General features: G+C 44.9%; 1 protein-coding gene across 1 annotated transcript in view; it reads right to left on the reverse strand.

Moving 5' to 3' along the window:
* The window catches only part of LOC106594525 (voltage-dependent calcium channel gamma-2 subunit), an 89,478-nt gene that overhangs the window by 11,530 nt on the left and 62,971 nt on the right, over positions 1–14,977 (reverse strand). Inside the window, exon 2 of the mRNA XM_082969376.1 lies at positions 5,630–5,788. Within this exon, the coding sequence (XP_082825502.1) occupies positions 5,630–5,788 (159 nt within the window). The remainder of the gene's footprint in view (positions 1–5,629; positions 5,789–14,977) is intronic.

The raw sequence follows: 14,977 nt of genomic DNA on the forward strand, positions 1-14,977 counted from the left end.
AGGGTCAGTACCATATTATAATGTACAGGGATACTGGATCTATAGAGGTAGATATGTATAGGGGTAAACATACTATATACAGGGTCAGTTCCAGTACCATATTATAATGTACAGGGATACTGGATCTATAGAGGTAGATATGTATAGGGGTAAACATACTATATACAGGGTCACTACCATATTATAATGTACAGGGATACTGGATCTATAGAGGTAGATATGTATAGGGGTAAACATACTATATACAGGGTCAGTACCATATTATAATGTACAGGGATACTGGATCTATAGAGGTAGATATGTATATGGGGTAAGGTGACTAGGCATCAGGATATATGATAAACAGAGTAGCAGCAGTGTATGATGATTGTATGTGAGTGGGTGAGTGGGTGTGTGTGTATGTGGAGGCAGTATAAACAGAGTAGCAGCAGTGTATGATGATTGTATGTGAGTGGGAGAGTGGGTGTGTGTGTATGTGGAGGCAGTATAAACAGAGTAGCAGCAGTGTATGATGATTGTATGTGAGTGGGTGAGTGGGTGTGTGTGTATATGGAGTCAGGGTAAATGTATGTGCATATTACAGTGCCTTTTGGAAAGTATTTAGACCCCTTGACTTTATCCACATTTTGTTACGTTACCGCCTTATTATAAAATGTATTCATATATTTTTTTTCTTAATCAATCTACACACAATACCCCATAATGACAAAGCAAAACTTTTTTTGTTGTTGTTGAATTTTTTGCAAATTTATACAAAAGAAAAAATATAAATATCACGTTTAGATAAGTATTCAGACCCTTTACTCAGTACTTTATTGAAGCACCTTTAGCAGCAATTACAGCCTCAAGTCTTATTGGGTATGACGCTACAAGTTTGGCACACCTGTATTTGGGGAGTTTCTCCCATTCTTCTCTGCAGATCAAATCAAATCAAACTTTATTTGTCACATGCCCCAAATACAACAGGTGTAGACTTTACTGTGAAATGCTTTACTTACAAGCCCTTAACCAACAGTGCAGTTCAAGAAGAAAATATTTACTAAGTAGACTAAAATAAAAAGTAATAATAAAAAGTAACACAATGAGAATAACAATAACAAGGCTATATACAGGAAGCATCGGTACCGAGTCAATGTGCAGGGGTACAGGCTAGTTGAGGTAATCTGTACATGTAGGAGGGGGTGTAGTGACAATGCATAGGTAACAAACAACCAGCGAGTAGCAGCAGTGTACAAAAGGGAGGGAGGTGGGGGGGTCAATGTAAATTGTCTATGGACGAATTTTATGAATTGTTCAGCAGTCTTATGGCTTGGGGGTAGAAGCTGTTGAGGAGCCTTTTGGACCTAGACTTGGTGCTCCGGTACTGCTTGCCGTGTGGTAGCAGAGAGAACAGTCTATAACTTGGGTCACTGGAGTCTCTGACAATTTTATGGGCTTTCCTCTGACACCGCCTATTGAAGCTTGGCCCCAGTGATGTACTGGGCCGTTCGCACTACCATCTGGAGCACCTTACGGTCAGATGCTGAGCAGTTGCCATACCAGGCAGTGATGCACCCGGTCAGGATGCATGTGGAGCGTCGCATGCATGTGGAGCATCGCTGCACAGCTATTTTCAGGTCTCTCCAGAGATGTTTGATTGGGTTCAAGTCCGGGCTCTGGCTGGGCCACTCAAGTACATTCAGACTTGTCCTGATGCCACTCCTGTGTTGTCTTGGCTGTGAGCTTAGGGTCGTTGTACTGTTGGAAGGTGAACCTTCACCCCAGTCTGAGGTCCTGAGCACTCTGGGGCAGGTTTTCATCAATGATCTATCTGTACTTCGCTCCGTTCATCTTTCCCTCGATCTAGACTAGTCTCTCAGTCCCTGCTGCTGAAAAACATCCCCACCGCATGATGCTGCCACCACCATGCTTCACTGCTGCCACCACCATGCTTCACATCAGACCAGAGAAACTTGTTTCTCATGGTCTGAGTGTCTTTAGGTGCCTTTTGGAAAACTCCAAGCAGGCTGTCATGTGCCTTTTACTGAAGAGTGGCTTCCGTCTGGCCACTCTACCATAAAGGCCTGATTCGTGGAGTGCTGCAGAGATGGTTGTCCTTCTGGAAGGTTTTCCCATCTCTACAGAGGAACTCTAGAGCTCTGTCAGAGTGACCATTTGGCTCTTGGTCACCTCCCTGACCAAGGCCCTTCTCCCCTGATTGCTCAGTTTTGCCGGGCAGCCAGCTCTAGGAAGAGTCTTGGTGGTTCTTAACTTCTTTCATTTTAAGAATGATGGAGGACACTGTGTTCTTGGGGACCTTCAATGCTGCAGACATTTTTTGGTACCCTTCCTCAGATCTGTGCCTCGACACAATCCTGTCTCGGAGCTCTACGGACAATTCCTGTTTTTGCTCTGACATGCACGGTCAACTGTGGGACCTTATATAGACAGATGTGTGCCTTTCCAAATCACGTCCAATCAATTGAATTTACCACAGGTGGACTCCAATCAAGTTGTAGAAACATCTCAAGGATGATCAATGGAACCAGGGTGCACCTGAGCTCAATTTCGAAGTCTCATAGCAAAGGATCTGAATACTTATGTAAATAAAGTCTTTCTGTTTTTTGTTGACATTATGGGACTGTTGTGTGTAGATTCCTGAGGATTTGTATTTATTTAATGGAGTTTAGAATAAAGCTGTAACGTAACGAAATGTGGAAAAAGTCAAGGGGTCTGAATACTTTCCGAAGGCGCTGTGTGTGTGTGAGCAAATTATGGTGTTTGTGTGTGTGTTGGAGTGTGCGTAAAAGCCCATTCAAGGCCAAATCAAGCCCCATACCGCATCGCTGTGCACCTCTCAAATTTTGTAACAATGCGAAGGGCTCCGTATAGCTCCGCATGGACATGATTGGTTGACGGTAGGTGGGAAAGGTACGTCCTGTATAAACACAAACTCACTTCCTTGACAACTTCCTTCACCATAGCTCTGTTTTGCTCCGCTAAGCGCAAGAAGTATGAAAGCCCAGAAGTCTGTGGAGGCTGCATCAGTAAGTGCTGCGTGGTCACTTCAGATGTCGGATTGACCATGCAGAGTCTTTAAGTGTGTAGGGCCCTGTGAGTGTGCCAAGAGACTATTTATCAGTCTTATGGCATGGGGATAGAAGCTGTTCAGGAGCCTGTTAGTGTCAGTCTTGATGTACCTGTACCGCTTGCCATGCGGAAGCAAAGAGAACAGTCTATGGCTTGTGTGGTTGGAGTCTATAACCATTTTCCTGGCCTTCCTTTCACACCGCCTGATATAGAGTTCCTGGATGGCAGGGAGCTTGGCCCCAGTGATGTACTGGGCTGTCCGTCAAGATGCTCTCAATGGTGCAGCTGCAGAACTTTTGGAGGATTTTCCAAACCTTTTCAACCTCCTGAGGGGGAAGAGTACTGTCGCACCTTCTTCACGACTGAGCGTCTATAGTGATGTGGAAACTGAGGAACTATGTGGATGGAGGTGTGCTCGCCCCTCCCTGTTTCCTGTAGTCCACGATCAGCTCCTTGGTCTTACTGACGTTGAGGGAGAGGTTGTTGCTCCGGCCCCACACTGCCAGTTCACTGACCTCCTCCCTGTAGGCTGTCTCATCGTCCTCTTCCTCTAGGTGGGTGAGATGTAACTGAGAATCTTCTGGGTTGTGAACACACCCAGCACGATGTTGTTATTTTCAAAGCCTGCATAAAATGCATTGAGTTCTTCTGATAGAGAGGCATCGTTGGGCAGATCACAGCTGGATCTTCCTTCGTAATCTGTAATGGACTGTAGCCCCTGCCACATGCAACATGTGTTGGAGCCTGTGTAATATGATTCCACCTTATTCCTATATTGTCCTATTGCTTGTTTGATGACTGTGCTGAGTTCATAGTGGGACTTCTTGTACTTGTTCCTGTCCTCAGCCGTAGCCTCTAGCCACTCTCGTTTTCACAATCCCTCTCTCCCGCCTTCCTTTTACTCTTTCTCTTCGTCTCTCTCCATCCCTCCTTTTATTCCTACAACCCCCATTCCCTCTCACCTCTTTCTGAGTTCCCTAACCCTCTCCCCTACCCTGTATCCACCTTACCCCCTAGAGGTGAGCCCCTCTACGCCCTCTCTCTCACCACCTCACCCTCCCTTACCCCTGTGCCCCTCTCTTTCAGGCAGGCCAAGCAATGAAGGAGTGGAGAGCAGGATGGAGGAATGAAGAGATGGAGGGATGGAGGATGAAGAGAGAGAGAGAGAGAGAGAGAGAGAGAGAGAGAGAGAGGTGTGACCCATATAAGTGAGGCTGGAGTATTTATAGAAGAATGTGGACTAATTGGCAAACCATCGGGAGAACGACAGCGCAGTCCTGCTACCCTCCTCCTCCTCTTCTTCCTCCTCTTCCTCATCCTCCTCCTCTTCTTCCTCCTTCCTTCTGTTCTTCCTCCTCTTCCTCCTCCTCCTCTTCTTCTTCCTACTCTTCTTCTTCATCCTCTTCTTCCTCCTCCTCTTCTTTCTGTTCCTCCTCCTCTTCCTCCTCTTCCCCTTCTTCCTCCTCATCTTCCCTCTGCACTTCCTCCACTTCCTCCTCCTCTTCCTCCTCCTCCACTTCCTTTTCCTCATCCCCCTTTTCTTCTTCCTTCTGCTCTTCCTCCTCTTCCTCCTCCTCATCCTCCTAATCCTCTTCTTCCTACTCTTCTTCTTCATCCTCATCTTCCTCCTTCTCCTCCTCTTTCTCCTCCTCCTCTTCCTCCAACTCCTCCTCCACCTCCAACTCCTCCTCCACTTCCTTCACTGCACTCATTCAGTTGAGTGTCCATTCAACCATCAAGCACTCCAAATGACACGTGGCGCAGCCATAGCTATAATCATCATGGTGGATAACATGACTATGCCATACTAGGGTAGGGCCAGCAGTTTGATCCAATGACTGTACAAATGAATGGACAAAGCCGTCGATTACGTGACACCATTCATTCCTATGTGAAGACTCAATAGCACATTGAAGCCCAGGAAGTCAGTTAAGATGGCATCTCATATGGGAGATTGATGTACACATAACATGTGCAGTTTGAGCAACTCCAGGAAGTGATGTTGCGGGCTATCTCAGTGCTGCCCCCTTTCATTGATTATCTCAATTAGAGGGGCTGCCATTAGTTACTAAATTATCCTCATAACTTCTTCTCTGTGCGGTTATGAAATAATCGGTTCAAGGACATACATCTGGTGTTACAGAAGTTATTATTGTTACCATGTTTGTCTTCAATATTTACAGGAAGATTGACAACGAAGATAGACATTTTCCCATTCACTATAATGGGGGATCCTGTTTTCTGCAAACAATGCCTGCAGTACCGCGGGGCAGCTGTTCTTCCCTGGTTTGACCTGACCATGTGACCTTACCATGTGACCTTATACCAGGTGACCATGTGACCTGACCATGTGACCTTATACCATGTAACCTAGGCAGGGAAAACTCTAGGCACCATATCCACAAAGCCTCTCAGAGTACTGATCTAAGATCAGTTTCACCTTTTATATCATAATGACTAAAATGATATGGATAGCTAGGGACCTGATCCTAGATCAGCACTCCAACTCTGAGATGCTTTGTGGATACAGGCCCTGTTCAAGTTAGGTAAAACGTCACACTTATGGCGCTGTAAACAAAATAGAACAAGGAGAAAAATACACTGAAGGAGAGAGAGAAAGAAATAAACGACTCACGTAAAAAGAACTCAGCGCCATCCGCTTGGAAGTCTGTGTCTTCTGGGAAGTGGTCTATCTGTTTACACATCCCTTTGTAGGAGCCTGAGAGAGAGAGAGAGAGGAGAGAGAGGAGAGAGAGAGAGAGGGAGGGAGACAGAGAGAGAGACAGAGAGAGAGAGGGAGACAGAGAGAGAGAGAGAGAGAGAGAGAGAGAGGGAGGGAGACAGAGAGAGAGACAGAGAGAGAGAGGGAGACAGAGAGAGAGACAGAGAGAGAGAGAAACAGAGAGACAGAGAGAGAGACAGAGAGAGAGATACAGAGAGCGAGAGATACAGAGAGAGAGAGATACAGAGAGAGAGAGAGAGAGAGAGAGAGAGAGGGAGGGAGACAGAGAGAGAGACAGAGAGAGGGAGATACAGAGAGAGAAGGAGAGAGAGAGGGAGAGAGGGAGAGAGAGAGAGAGAGAGAGAGAGAGAGAGATGGTTAGAGACCTAAAACTATAAAACAAAAGACCAGAGCGACAGTAAAAGTCCTGGTTATCTTGTATTATACCACAGCATTGTTGAATACTAATTTCTGATTGGCTAGAAGGGCATTCTAAAATGGACATTAAAACCAGATAACGGGACAGTTGGAAAAGATATTGGGACAACTTGCAATCATGACGCAATATGCGCCTACACATGCAGACTGTACTTGCTATCAACATCTTTACAAACTGAAACTGGATACATTGTAAACACACGTCCAATGAGGAAAAAACTTAGCTAACTACAGTAGCTAGTAGTGATTTGTTTTTGTAGGGACATGTTTTTTTTGAGCATCTGATGAACACGAATTTCTCTGGTCCCTACTGTTGCCATGATGCAAGTGGCGCTATGCTGTCAAATCCTCCCACATGTTTAAATTATTATGGGGGTCGGTTGTCATAATGTCAGGTTTGCTAGCAACAAACTATTTAGCTAACTTATAGCCTAGCATTTGATATGCAGTGTGATCTCCTCGTAATTAACAGTCGGTGTTCACGAGTGTCCTGGCGAGAAGGCAAACTTTTCTAACTATGTCAGGCAAAAACGGGCATTATCAGCTCATTGTTATGGATGTATCCAAATGAATGTCAATAGGAAACAGCTACTTTTCTGTTATTCTGGCTGCCGAGGTTGTGACTGTGTTAGCCGTAGCTAGCTGGCTGGGTAGCTAGCATGCAAGGGATAGGAATGTTGCCAGCGAGCATGGCAAAGGAACATAAAGAACGAAGGACTGGGTCACGTCCATAAATATCAAACTAATCAAATGAACGACTGGCAACCAAAATATGAGAAAGTATGAATTTGCGTATATAAATGAAAATATCAACGAAAACATTTTATTTCTACCAGTAAATGTGTGCTTAGTATTGTTTTCTTTGGCAACTGAGGTATAGCGGGACCAACAGTATAAACGTTGCTTTTATTCTGGCTGCAGAGTTAGTGAACAAGTTGCCTAACTAGCAACGAGCAAGGGATAAGAACGCCACTGAGTATGGCAACGGAACGTAAAGCCTCTGTAGAGATCCAACTAATCGAACGAACAACTGGGTCGCGTCTCTAGCGACCAAAAGAACCGCTGCGGTGTCCATGATTTCCAAGGTAATGTACAGAACACCGGCATTTATCCTTCAGCTCTCATCAGAGTCCAAAAGAGGTGCGCGTCTAAACAGCTTTGTTGTAGAATATTGGACCTTTGGCTTTAAAACATTTCAAATTGTCAGTCAGCCTCAAGCAATTTTGCCGTCACAACAATCAAATGAATAGAAGCCGTGTACGTGGAGTGGTTTTGGTTGGGATTTGAAGTGCTTGGATTGGTCGTGCGACCCCGCGGTCGGTGGTCTAACGTGTTTGTGCAGTTCTGCTTGGTTTGCTTCCCATGCCATCCAAATCACTGTCATTAAATAGACCTGTGAATTGTTATTGAAGGATGAAAGAACAGAAGACATCGTTCAAACTGGCGCAGAGGGCACACACTAGCAAGCACACGCATAGATGCACAGACACACGAACACACAGATGCATACACACGCAAGCGCACATACACACATACAGTATCATAGTTTTGTGTCATACGTTTAGTTACACACGCTCATCACTCACATACATGTCGAAATTCATTGAACCATACTCAAGCGTCTCTCGCTTTCTTTCTAGCTCTCTCAAACACATCCCACGCTACAGCAAAAGCACATACATATGTAATCTGGAAGCACATATTCCTTCACTCTCTCCTCCTCTTTCTCTTTTTCCCCATCTCTCCCTCTCGCTTTCTCTCTCTTTCGCTCTGCCTCTCCCTCTCTCTTTCTCCCCACCTCTCCCTCTCTCTTTCTCTCTCTCGCTCTGCCTCTCTCTCTCTCTCTCTCTCTCTCCCCATCTCCCTCTTTCTCTTTCCCTCTCTCGCACACTCACACACATATGCGTATACCCCAGGGAACTGAATCATTTATGACTGAGTTGGCAGTAACACACACACACTCCTGCTCTCTCTCTCTTTCTTTCTCTCTCGCTCGCTCTCTCTCTCGCTCTCTCTCTCTCACACACACACACACTCAGCAAACACACATACTAAGGCTTATATACTGTCAGAGACTTGCAATGGATTCTTAGAGGTTTTGACAGCCTTGTGTAACACACACACACTTTTTAATTTCTATCTTCCGTAATTATGAGATGGCCTTGACCTGATCATCATATCTGGTTATATATATGAACAAAACTATAGAAACACAGGAACTGTGGAAGAAAGGAGAAATGAGATCTCTCTCTCTCTCTCTATCTATCAATTCAATTCAATTCAAGGGGCTTTATTGGCATGGGAAACATATGTTTACAATGCCAAAGCAAGTGAAATGGATAAACAAAAGTGAAATAAATAATAAAAAGTGAACAGTAAATATTACACTCACACAAGACATTTGAAATGTCTCTTTCTTTCTCTCTGTCTCTCGTAAGAAACAAACTCCTTAAATTGATCCTCCTCTTCCCTCCACCCATGAAACATGAGTCCAGTCTTCTCCCTGTCTCTGTCTCTTATTCCAGACTCTTAGTCTGGTTTGGCCTGTGTGTGTGTGGTTTAAAACAATTGCCCTCCTAAACCATCAAAACCAGTGTATCTATCTATCTATCTATCTATCTATCTATCTATCTATCTATCTATCTATCTATCTATCTATCTATCTATCTATCTATCTATCTATCTATCTATCTATCTATCTATCTATCTATCTATCTATCTATCTATCTATCTATCTATCTATCTATCTATCATAACACTCCAGAACTCCCATGGTCCCTGGAGTACTGGAACACTCAAGCTCGGAACTGGAATGACATCATTTAATGATAACCTAGAAATGTAATCAAGCTCCTTTACCGCGCAAGGATTGGAAATGATGTCATAGGAAATTAGGTCATATATCGGCTAGAGTTTGGCCCAAACACGCTTTTAGAATACCTTCAAAATGTTCCCTTCCATGTTACAGATCGACTCTAGCACTCGACAGAGTCCAATCCCTACCCAGCTCAGTTGTCTTCTAGAATATTAGACAGTTGGTTTTCATAGTTTACCAATTCTCAGTTCAGCTAAAACTATTTCTGTTTCTGTCACCAGTTGAATAGATGCTTAACACACCTGCTTTCCCAGGTCTAAATTAGACTTTGAGAAATGAATTAAAAACAGGTGTGCGGTCCTATACACAGGCCCCTCCTCTCCTCTCCTCTCCTCTCCTCTCCTCTCCTCTCCTCTCCTCTCCTCTCCTCTCCTCTCCTCTCCTCTCCTCTCCTCTCCTCTCCTCTCCTCTCCTCTCCTCTCCTCTCCTCTCCTCTTCTCTTGTCTCCCCTCCTCTCCTCTCCCCTTCTCCTCTCCTCTCCCCTTCTCTTGTCTCCTCTCCTCCTCTTCTCTTGCGTGTGTGTGTGTGTGTGTGTGTGTGTGTGTGTGTGTGTGTGTGTGTGTGTGTGTGTGTGTGTGTGTGGTGTGTGTGCTCTGACACCAGAAACCCTACTAAGTGAACCAGAGATTGTTCTCGTCTACTCTTCTGTCTCTACACAGTACAGCTCTGCTGGAGTTATAATGATGTGTAGCTCTCCCAAATCGCTCTGTTAAATTATACATCCTCCTTAAGCACTGAGCATGTAGTATTATTCTTACAGAGACACACACCGCTGGGGTGGAGTTCACACCGCGACCCACTTATCCCCGCAGCGAGAAAAGGCCAAACGCAATGTGATTCAAACCAATGAGGAGAGCCAATAAGAGGCATTGTCATTGTAGGGGAGAGCTAACCTCTGGCATGGGGTTAACAATATGCTACATGTATTAGCATGCATAGTAATGAGACTGACTCAATGCAGAGAGAGAGAGAGGTGGGAGAGAGAAGGAGAGAGCGACAGAGAAAGAGGGGGGGGGCGAGAGATTGGGTGTGAACTGTGAATATGAAAACGTATGTGACGATAGCTATACAGGCTATACTGTGAGTTATGCTAATGTTAGCTACGCCACTTTGTTCTTTATGCTATTGTTGACTTAGCCGCTCCGATGGCTAAATGGAGGCTAACATTAGCTTCATCCTTCAACCCCAATCTAGTGAGAATATATGAACATGGGAAGACTAGCCAGTGAGAGAGGTTCAAACCTAGATTTACTATGTGTGTGTTCCAAATGGGTCCCTGTTCCCTATATAGTGTACTTATTTAGCCTTAACCAGGATGGATTCTGTCCTCTTGCTGAAAAGAAAACTAGAACAAAACCAGTCGCTCTATAAAGAGAAAGTGTGTGTGTGTGTGTGTGTGTCAGTTGCTCTATGAAAAGAAGAGGGCCCGTAAGACATTGACCCTGATAAGGTTTTTAATTGTGATTTTATTTCATTTTAATCTTCGACCCGAATGGCCCAATTCATTTCCTCACCATTTACACACGCACGCACGCACACGCACGCACACACACACAGAGTCATGTAAAATGGAGCTGGTGGAGATAGTGAATATCTCACCCTGGCATGGTGTTGTGTAGTTTACTGTGTTATCATACATATATGTATCAGGAATGGACGAATAGCACTCTGGAACATTCCTCGGGTGTTATGACTCTGGAATTATCCATGGGTGTTAGGACTCTGGAATTATCCATGGGTGTTAGGACTCTGGAACATTCCATGGGTGTTATGACTCTGGAATTATCCATGGGTGTTAGGTCTCTGGAACATTCCATGGGTGTTATGACTCTGGAATTATCCATGGGTGTTAGGTCTCTGGAACATTCCATGGGTGTTATGACTCTGGAATTATCCATGGGTGTTAGGTCTCTGGAACATTCCATGGGTGTTAGGACTCTGGAACATTCCATGGGTGTAAGGACTCTGGAACATTCCATGGGTGTTAGGACTCTGGAATTATCCATGGGTGTTAGAACTCTGGAACATTCCATGGGTGTTAGGTCTCTGGAACATTCCATGGGTGTTAGGTCTCTGGAACATTCCATGGGTGTTAGGTCTCTGGAACATTCCATGGGTGTTAGGTCTCTGGAACATTCCATGGGTGTTAGGTCTCTGGAACATTCCATGGGTGTTAGGACTCTGTACTGGAGGACAAGGGTTGGGAAACAATGGTTTAGTGCAGTCTTATGGATGTTGGTTAGAGAGAGGGAAAGAGATGAATGAGGGGAAGAGATGAAGGAGAGGGAAGAGAGGGAGGGAAAGAGAGGGAACGACAGAGAAAGAGGATCGTCTCATTCATTCATATCTATGGCGTAGAAGCAGCTGTGTGCGTAGTAAGGAGCGATTCATTATGGGTAGTTGTGGAATGACACGGAAACTGATTGAGGGAGAGAGATATGGAGAAAGAGAGAGAGAGAGAGAGAAAAGAAAGATTGAAAGAGAGAGAAAAGAGAGCGAGAGATGGGTTGTGAGTCACCACCACCACTTATATAGGGCACATCTCCCCTTCCACCCCCACCCCCTCTCTCTCAGTCGTGATGTGATGCTGACGTGTGTGTGTCTGTTTGTGGGTGCTGGTGTGCTTGCAAGTGAGTGTGTGTGCATGTGTGTATGTCCATGTCCGTATTGACATGGGTTAGGTTATTATGACAGAGCCTGTCAGGGACAGATACATATATATCAGTGACACAATTTAAAATAGAAAATTAAACCCTCTCTATTTCCTTCCCCCTTCATCAGTCTTGCCTTCCTTCCTTCCTTCCCTCCATCCATCCCTCCTCCCCTTCCTTCCCTCCCTCCTTCCCTCCCTCCATCCCTCTCATCATCCCTCTTCCCCTTCCCTCCCTTCCTTCCACCGCAGTCCCTGTGCCCAGGAACGCCATGGTAACCTGTCTAAATGACCATCGCCCCTGAGCACTCACATCTGTAGCCATGAAATGCTTTGAAAGGCTGGTCATGGCTCACATAGACACCATCATCCCAGACACCCTGGAACAGTGATAGGCCCACCTACCAATTTGATTGTTTAGGAACTCAGTCGGGGTCTCAACTTACTGTTGAGAGTTGGAATAATAGAATACACAACGTGCAATTTTGAAGAATTTGGTTGTGCATCAGCAGTCACTCAATTAGCCATTGTCAGATAAAATGTTTTAGATTGGTAAATTAGACTAGCGGCAAGCTATCTAAACGTGTAGTAAGCATGGTTGAATTACTGACTGGGGTGGGGCCCATTGATCATCAGCTATTATATTAAAAACTGCAAAAAATATATATATTTATATTTCACCTTTATTTAACCAGGTAAGCCAGTTGAGAACAAGTTCTCATTTACAACTACGACCTGGCCAAGATAAAGCAAAGCAGTGTGACAAAAACAACAACACAGAGTTACACATACACAAACGTACTGTCAATAACACAAAAGAAAAGAAAAATAGACAAATCTATGTACAGTGTGTGCAAACGTAGAAGAGTAGGGAGGTAGGCAAACATTTGCCACCAACCTATGGCAAAATGTGTCGAATTGCAGAACATTTGCTGTAAAATTGCAAATCTTCTCTCCACCCCATGGCAAAATTTGTACAATTGTAGCAAACTTGCTTTAAAAAGGCAACGTTCTCTCTACACCTCACGGCAAAATGTGCAGAATTGCAGGAAGTGAACTTTAAAACTAAAATGTTTCCTCTTTCCTGTCACGAGGGGGCTGCTAAAATGTATTGCACTCAACATTGGCCTCTCCCACCTGGACAAGAGGAACACATATGTGAGAATGCTGTTCATTGACCACAGCTCAGCGTTCAACACCATAGTAACCTCAAAGCTCATCACTAAGCTAAAGACCCTGGGACTGAACACCTCCCTCTGCAACTGGATCCTGGACTTCCTGACGGGCCGCCCCCAGGTGGTGAGGGTAGGCAACAACACATCCGCCACGCTGATTCTCAACACATGGGCCCCTCAGGTGTGCGTGCTTAGTCCCCTCCTGTACCCACGACTGCGTGGCCTCAAAAGACTCCAACACCATCATTAAGTTTGCTGACGACACAACGGTGGTAGGCCTGTTCACCGACGATGATGAGACAGCCTATAGGGAGGAAGTCAGAGTCCTGGCAGTGTGGTGCCAGGACAACAACCTCTCTCTCAACAACCTTTCTCTCAACACACACAAACACTCGTACATGCACACACACTCACTTGCAAGCACACCAGCACCCAGATACAGACACACACCCCAATTCATATCAACGGGGCTGTAGTGGAGCAGGTCGAGCGCTTCAAGATCCTCTGTGTCCACATCACTACGGATCTATCATGGTCCACACACGGCAACACAGTCGTGAAGAGGGCACGACAATGCCTCAGGACCCTATCCCAAACCTTAATCCTGAACTTAACCAAGAGAATTAAGGCCTGAACTCTCAACCAATCAGAATTAATGCCTGAACTTAACCCGAGTTGTTTTTGTTTGAAACCTATCCCAAACCTTAACCCTTAACCCAGTCGGAATGAATTCCTTAACTGAACCGTAGAGTTGTTTCTGTGAGCCTAAATCAGGGGAGAACGACTGCCCACTCTCAATGACGCAACGGAAGTTCAAGGCCGACCACGGTACTGCAGGCATTGTTTGCAGAATACAGGATCCCCCATTATAGTGAATGGAAAAATGGCAATCTTCGCATAAATAAAAAAAAATGTTTTGATGACAATCATGGCACCAATAATTGCTTCTAATACACCAGATGTATGTCCTTGAACCTATTATTTGAAAATCGCACTCGAAGTTATAAGGATAATTTAGATGCTAATGTCAGCCTGCAACTTCACTTCCTGGAGTTTCTCAAACTGCGCATGTTATGTCTTCATGAGACGTCATCTTAACCGACTTCATTTGACTTCAATGAGCTATTGAGTCTTCACATGATGTAGGAATGAATAGTGTCACGTAATCGATGACTTTGTCTATTCATATATACAGTCATTGGCCTAAATACAGGATGTCGGGAGATGAAGTCCGTTTACCAATAAAAAATAGACGTTTATCCAAGGATGTCAAGGAATGAAGTAAGACTGTGATATCTTGTTGGGAGAGAGAGAGCAGGCGGAGAAGGAGTAGGGGGGTTGGATTGTGAGTCATACCACCACAAGGGCCTCTGGGTCCACACACACACACACACACACACACACGCACACACACACTGCATAGCAACCACTGCAGAAGCCTACACACAGAAGCCTTCACTACACAGTCCTTCACTTATACCAAGGAATTATGTTATGGGATAGGTAGCCCAACGTCTAGGAATTGGACCTGTGGCCGAAAAGTGGCCGGTTCAAATCACTGGCTCGGAAAAATTGATGGAATTGATCTGGCAACTGGAGGGCTGCAGGGTTCACATCCTAAAGACGTTCCCCTACCGTTCGGCCCTTGAGCAAGACCCTTAACCGCACAACATGCTTTCCATCCAGGGGCGCTGCGCTGCAGGTCGAACCTGTGCTTGTCTCAGCTGTATGTGTGCTGTCTCGGAGCAGAAGACACATTTCCATTGTTCGCCATAACTGATGGACAATAAAGTTGCATTGTATGGAGTTAAATGTGTCAGGGTTGTCGTCGGTGAATGAGGACCAAAACGCAGCAGGTATGTGAATGCTCATCTTGATTTTTAATTACTCTCAAAATGAACATACAAAAATAACAAACACGAAAAACGAACGAACGAACGACAATAACAGTCTGACTAGGCACACGGCTAAGCACAGAACAATCACCCACAAATCACAAACACAAACACACCCTAATATATGGGACTCTCAATCAAAGGCAGATAGAC

The sequence above is a fragment of the Salmo salar genome, chromosome 02 (genome assembly GCF_965601325.2).
Source record: "Salmo salar chromosome 02, fSalSal1, whole genome shotgun sequence".
Lineage (NCBI taxonomy): Eukaryota > Metazoa > Chordata > Actinopteri > Salmoniformes > Salmonidae > Salmo > Salmo salar.